Here is a 7,112-nt window from a genome sequence, read left to right on the forward strand (position 1 = left end):
TTCTGCTGCTTCTTCCGGGTGACTACGTTTACATTTCGACAGCATCGTCTCCAGACACGCGAATCCACGTTACGCCATGTTGTTACGCGTGGATGCTGCGACGAGAGGCAAATGTTGTCCTCGCCGTGTGGTAGTGGAAACAACTTGATGCGCGAACAAAAGTAGCGTACCCCTCTCCGTTGGGGATCAATTTGACTGGAGTCCAGTCTATTTTGGGCCATTTCGTTACTGTCGTGGGAGTCACGGACTATATGGCGGCGATTTTGAGCTGGTTTTGGAATTTCAAAAGCGGCTAGTTGCTGCGAATGACGAGGTAGGAGCAAGCACGTTTTAGAAACGCATTCGCTTATCATCCTATCATTGGTATTTGAAGTCAGAATATAAGTGGTAGCTTTTTTTGTGTGCGAAATTCGAGCCAATATGAACACATGTCGCACGCCAGTAGCGACCAAGGTTTCCTACCTTGTCATATTATTATGTACGATAAACATGTTACAGTAAATCGACGTAAAATAGCTCAAAATGGCTTGACATTACGCTGTAACAAAAGCAAACGACACTATTTCATGTTCCGTCAACTTTATTTAGAATTTGCGCTTTTATTTATCGCTCAAAATTTTTCCGTTTAAAACCCATATAAACTCTTATATTTTTAAAGGCCGCCATTTTACTTTAATATATTCAAATTTCATGCTTGGGCCACCTGTGGAGCCACACCCAGATTAGTGTCTTTTAGTTTTTTTTTTAAAAATCGCCGTCGAGCATCCCCGCCCCTTTTCATGTTGGAGTGCCCCCCCCCCCCCCCAGGATTCTTGTTTGTTCTTGTGTTCTTGTGTTCTGTCGCAGGGTGGCGAGTCATTCATGTTAGACCTTACGAGACCTGCTATCCGACCCCACGACGTACGGCGTGGAATCGCGATTACGAACCAGAAATATATTGTCACTTGAATAATAGTCAAATATTTTATTAATTCCATAAAGAAGGGCTTATTACTGCAACTTAAATGACTTTTGTTCGTGCCTCTCAACTTTAAAAATGGACAGTTTGTTCTCTCCTTTGTGAGATTTCACAAAAGTCGAAAATTTGTGGGTGCGTTCAGACGACATTTTGACAATGGCTAACTCATTTAACAAATCATATCAATGAGTAAACGTGTACCAGGAGCGTTTTTTAATTTGGAATTGTGAGTTTCCTCAGCGTAAGCGCACAAAATTACTTTTCAAGGATAAATTGCGCATGCGTGCACGTGTCCCAGAGAACGTAACAGCGTCTTCGTTTTACGGCATGGTACAAGTGTATACACGGTATCGTTTAAATTCATTGTTATTCACTATATGGATTATAAATTATATTTAAAATTTGGATTATTAATAATCGCCGTAGTCAATTTGGAAAGCTGAGATTTGAGCCACCTGTTGGAAATCTACTTTGTTCCGACAGAATACTATCGTTCAAAAAACAGCTTTCTAAATTCGCTACGGCCGAATTTACTCAACGTTTAAATATCGGTTTTAAATTAGGTCAATTTTTTCAATGAAGGATAAAATACGGTGCAACAAAGGAAAGGAACAATTGGTATAGACATGCGCATTGATCAAGAGTGAGGGTTGAAATACTTGTTCATCCCACATGGAAGAAAACAAAGTCTTACACAAAATTTCTGTCCCTGTAACACTGAGTTAGCTTTGCGCAGTGGCGTTACCGTAGCCAGTGAGGTTCATCCGAGGCGCGGTTATTGCTGATTGAAAACTTTTCCCAATACCCCGCAAGACGACTTAAAATACAGTCGGCTTTGCAATTTTTGACGGCCTGTTCAGGGCCCTACTAGAAACTAGAAAAGAATTAAACTGCCGAGGAACTTATAGTTGGTCGATTAGTACTGCCACTTTACTAATGAGGTCCCAGAGTTGCCATTGCTCGCTTCAACCTGTATAGCTCGACAGAGAAAAGTTTCGAGCTTGGCTAAAAATTGTCGCCATACGGGATTTCCAACCTTCTCGGATTTTTCATCAACTCAAAATAAAGGCGGCGTCAACACACAAAGCATTCGAAAGCGAGGAATGCAGGATGATCAGCCTATTTCAGTCACAGTAAGCCGGATTACTATAGATTAAACGGTTTGTCACTGACTCTTTTTCGTTTTTTTGTTAGACGTTTCGGCTAATACTTAAGCCTTCATCAGTAATGAAAGCGAATTCGTTGTTACACGCTATTAAAAAAGCAAAACGTAGCGCGAGGCTTGCTCGCGTGACCAGAAAAGTTACTTTTGAAACTCCTACGCTCGTGCAATGCATTTGTATGCTTCCATGACGTGTCAAGTGGACCGCTCCCCCCACCTTGGGAAAGGGTTGGGAGTGGGGAGAACAGCTCCCACCCCATACATTTGAAAAGTGTGCAGAAAAGAAGTGAGCGCAACTTGGGAGACTGGTAAGCAGCTTTGAACAAATCACTGTAAGTGCAATTACAATGCATTTATTCAACGTTGAGGAACAAATCAAAAACAGAAATAAACAAACACAGTATAAACATTCACCAGGGTGTTTTATAATTAAGCAATACAATGGCTCAATAAACTGCGCGTGATGTTAGAGAACATGGCAGGAAACAGCTGGTGATTACAGGTTTTCAAGTGTTTATCCAAAATTGCGCCGATGAACGATATAAATGAATTAAATATATAAATTAAACAGCAAATAGCTTTTTACTAATCAGTGCGAGTATCATTTTCAGTTATTGTATAATAATGAATTAACAACAGCATTCGGCTTCTGATTCAAAATTAATCCACATGGATTAATGATATGGAGTATGATATAACACACTGTTTTTTTCTCAGAAAGATGCTGAATGTCATACTAAAAGTAAATTTAGTTGACTATGATTCTGATTAAAACGTATTTACACAGGGTACATTTGATGGTCATTTGATTTTTTTAAGCCGGAAAATTACTTCAAGAATGTAATTACTTATCAAATTAACCTGTTTTCTACAAAACAGACGTTGTTCTATCAGTAACGCGACGTAACTACTAGAATTCTTTTTAAACTCGGTGTGTATTGAACAATTTTTAAATGGAAACATAAAACTCAATATGTTCGTTCAAAAATCCACTGGTCTTATTTTCATCTCGGTCCTCTTCAAGGAGTCGTAAAATCCCTTCCAGTAATACCACATCACACAAGCAGAAGAGGGGGAGGGATTGTTGTGACGATAGATTCCATTCAGGTTGGAACGGTGACAGTTGTCGTACCACCAGGCTCCATGACGATTACTGGCACAGTTGTTGTTCGCCCAGTTATCATTGTCCTGATCTCGCGTGCTAAATAGTTGACCACGGTGATAATTGAGAGAGTCCCCGGCAGTTCCTGAAACATGAAATCAAGAAATGACCAACCATGATTTATTAGCCTGTGTTTTTTCTTGAGGAAAGTGGTCGGCTGTACACAGGCTAGAGTACCATTTATATGCAGTAGCGAAAAGATCCTAACTCTAAAACAATATTCTTTTTTATTATTTAAACCATTCTGTTTGATATGTTGGACTGGTTTTAGCTCACGTGCATTAACATCATCAGTAAACAAGTTATGATACTGCCAATGTCAATATTAGATGTGTAGCCAAAGGTAATACACTCTTTTTTAATATAAGAACGGCTTTTTAATAAGAATGTCGAGGCCCAAAAAGGCCAAAATTTTAGAACATCCTAAGAACATTGGTTAAGAACGAATTTTAGTTTTCCTCTTTGTTGTAAATGAATCCTGACCTGAAACCAACATTGTCTTTACTAATTGGTGACGTGAATATGTATATTTCGGTTAGGAATGAATTTACTGAAATACCACTTTTTTTAACATTTAAAAACTTAGAACATTTTAAGAACATTTCAGTCTCAAATCTTCGAAAAAGTTAGGAACGTTCAGCCTCGGCCGAAAATTAGGCGTTCTTATATATATATAAAAAAGAGTGTGGTGACAGAACACACTTTTCATTTATTGCGGTCTTCAGTGAAATGCGAACTCTGTAATTCAATCCGCAACCAACGATTTACGGTTTTTGCTTCCGTCAATCATCTTAGCGGACCTCTCGGGAAACAGATGTTCACTTCAACCGGGTCAAAATTTCACGTCTTTCAGTTGTGATTGGTAGATTTCGATCCATTTTGTTTGTTTCTGTTTTTCATGGCTCGTTGGCTGTCACCATAATTATGATTGACGGCAGCGAAAAACGCAATCGTTAGTTGTATTTTGAATTTCAGAGTTCGCATTTCACTGAAAACCGCAATAAATATCTTATGACTAATAACTTATAAATTAAAGCTGCACAAAAAAGGCTGTTCAGCACAATTAACGTTTTACGCAATGTTCATGCAATGTTGGAATTGATCTATACATGGAGTTCCAAGCCACCCTAAGCCAATATTAGCCTGAATTTCAGACATCCCTCTCTGGTCGCCTACTCCCGAGAAGGGACGTCTGAACAAATCTGGCCCTAATGCCGTCCGGTGACGTCACTACCCGAAAACCGGGTAGTGATTTTGATTGGTTGATTTGAAAATTATTTGCATACTTATGTGAAACTATGACTGAATTTTAACGCGCGAGGATTGTAATTTGGAAACAGCTGGAAACGTTTGCAAAGAGTTCGAAAGAGTTCACCTTCCCAGAAATGAATTTACCAGTCATTTACCTTGAGTTTATTACTTTTTTTTAGTTTACGTACGGATGTAGAATAGTAATGGAAACCGGTAAGTTTTAAGTTGGCGGCATTCGTCGCTTCGACATGCAGTGTTCTGCCAAATTTATACGTATTCTTGTTTTGTCAACAAAGCCGCTCGACGCTTATAGCCTGGTTTTCACTAGCGACGCAAGCACAAGCGCAAGGATATAACCGATTTTATTTCACCGTGAAAACGGCTTCGACGCTAGCAAAAGCACCAGCGCATGGTATTTTGATGCTTCTACTTGTGCTTGCCGCAAGCACAAGCACATGGGTCAAAATTTGTCCTTTTTGCGTGATTCCGCTTGTGCTTGCGCTTGTGCTTGCGTCGCTAGTGAAAACCAGGCTTATGTCCTGCAGCCTCTGTCAACTAGCCAGTAATTTCTGAACTCAGTGTCCACGGTCAAGTAGGATATTTTTGTATTGAATTCCGTTTCTTGATGCCTCTGTAACCGTCTAAATTGATTCATTTAAGTACTCACGAGTGTGTTGTATTTGTCCGCTGCGTAACATATTATTTTTTGATCGCTAGATTAAGAAAATCAGTTCAGATTAAATCGGTTCCGTATAGCCTGCAGTTGATTAAAATCTCATCAATTTGTCTCAAGCTTTCAACAGTTTATACCCTGTAATCCTTTATTGAAGCGATTTTTCTTTTACAAATTCATGGCCTCGACAAAAACTTTTCCGCATGAAATAAACCAAAGTGTAGTGACGTCACCGGACGGCATTAGGGCCAGATTTGTTCAGACGTCCCTTCTCGGGAGTAGGCGACCAAAGAGGGATGTCTGAAATTCAGGCTAAGCCAATATATATATAATAACTCGGAATAACCAAAGAAGCTTCTGTTCCCTTTCTACGAAATTTTCTTGAAAGTTAGTTCCCGTTCGTATTTCACCTTCAAAAGTGCACTGATTTCATTGTGCAAAATGAAGTTAAAGCTCATACCTGAGTAATTGCCGAGGATCAGTTTGTATTTGTCATTCGCACTCATAACACCAAACTTGTCGTACTCGGCATAACGAGTATTCCCTTCGAAGTCCTCTAAATCCACACGCAGCCTCTTGGTAATATTACCTGAGGTCAGGCGGTGAATCTTTTCATTTCCCAACCAAAATTCACCGCTCAGATTGCCGAAGCCATGTTTGTAGTCGCTCCAGTTAAGGTAGAAATCCACCGAACCGTCCTGCCTCCTCTGAAACACTATCCACCCGCCACCGGCTGTTGTTTGGTCACAAAACACATCAAAGGCAGACAAATTGTCAGGTTTGATTGTGTACACACCGTCTCTTCTTTCACCAGATTTGTAGATTTCAGCACAGTTCTTCAAAGCTGTAGGAGAAAATAAACCATCAAGAAAAGCATGCTGGAAATTAAAAAATGGCGCGTCATTTAGTGGTATACAGTCAACTCTTTCTTAACGGACACCTCTATAAGACGGACACCTCTGTAAGACGGACACCTTGTGTTGGTCCCGCCCCTGCAGTTTTTCAGTCATTTTGCCGTAATTTTACTCGCTATATATAAGACGGCCATCTCTCTAAGTTGGACAGTTGGAGCCGGTCTCGACGGTGTCCGTCTAAGAGAGAGTTGACTGTGTACCAAAGCAGTGAACAGTGCTTTTCACACGCTCTAATCGGTTGCGAAAAACTGAATACAGAAATCCACTGGTCTTCGGTTATCAGAAAACAAAACTGTATCCTAGAGGGTCTCAATGGGGTTAGCCGTTAGCCGTAAAACGGCCAAAAATTTAGCCGTTAGGCGTAAAATATGTTAACCGTAAAAAAAGTTGGTCCGTAATTATAAATAAACCAAACTAGTTCTATTCATGGTCCCGGAATGGTACTAAGACCTACAATATGTTTTTCAATAATGGAAATTAATTTTCAACTTTTAAAAACAATGAAAAAATTAAAATTAACTTTTAACTTTTGTTAACCGTAATGGAAATAAATTAACCGTTAGCTGTTAAAAAGCCAAAATTTTAACCGTTAACCGTAAAAGCCACCACCCCATTGAGACTACACTGAATAACAAGGGATAAACAAGACAAACCGTTTTACACTGAAGTAAAGTAAGTTTACCTGAACACGAGCTTCCGTTGCCGTTAAATCCTTCCTTACACGAACATTTGTACCCACCAACGGTATTTGTGCAGTTCGCGTTCACATCGCATTTATGGCTGCCATTGCTGCATTCATCGATATTTACAATAACAAGGGATACACAAGACAAATAGTTTTAAATTTGGGATTCAGCGAACTTCAGTTGTCACGGTTGCTTTCATACACTGAAGAAAAGTCAATTTACCTGAACACGAACTTCCGTTGCCGTTAAATCCTTCCTTACACGAACAATTGTACCCACCAACGGTATTTGTGCAGTTCGCGTTCA

General features: G+C 39.7%; 2 protein-coding genes and 1 non-coding gene across 4 annotated transcripts in view; 1 reads left to right on the forward strand and 2 right to left on the reverse strand.

The window, feature by feature from the left end:
* Positions 1 to 7,112, reverse strand: part of LOC144651231 (uncharacterized) — a 46,591-nt gene that overhangs the window by 34,124 nt on the left and 5,355 nt on the right. The window lies entirely within an intron of this gene.
* LOC144652767 (U4 spliceosomal RNA) lies at positions 1,683 to 1,819 on the forward strand. Its single transcript, XR_013570622.1, has one exon. It is a non-coding gene; the product is annotated as a U4 spliceosomal RNA (small nuclear RNA).
* Positions 2,836 to 7,112, reverse strand: part of LOC144651234 (microfibril-associated glycoprotein 4-like) — a 7,480-nt gene continuing 3,203 nt past the window's right edge. The window contains exons 4-6 of one of the 2 annotated variants that reach the window (XM_078511162.1): positions 7,029 to 7,112; positions 5,667 to 6,050; positions 2,836 to 3,367 (exon numbers count right to left, since the gene is read on the reverse strand). The exon at positions 7,029 to 7,112 is cut by the window's right edge and continues 39 nt beyond it. In XM_078511162.1, the coding sequence (XP_078367288.1) occupies positions 3,102 to 3,367; positions 5,667 to 6,050; positions 7,029 to 7,112 (734 nt within the window). In that variant the 3' untranslated portion in view covers positions 2,836 to 3,101. The remainder of the gene's footprint in view (positions 3,368 to 5,666; positions 6,051 to 7,028) is intronic. The other variant, XM_078511163.1, reaches the window with a different exon arrangement.

The sequence above is a fragment of the Oculina patagonica genome, chromosome 4 (genome assembly GCF_052425735.1).
Source record: "Oculina patagonica isolate OP01 chromosome 4, crgOcupat, whole genome shotgun sequence".
NCBI classification, from domain to species: Eukaryota; Metazoa; Cnidaria; class Anthozoa; order Scleractinia; family Oculinidae; genus Oculina; species Oculina patagonica.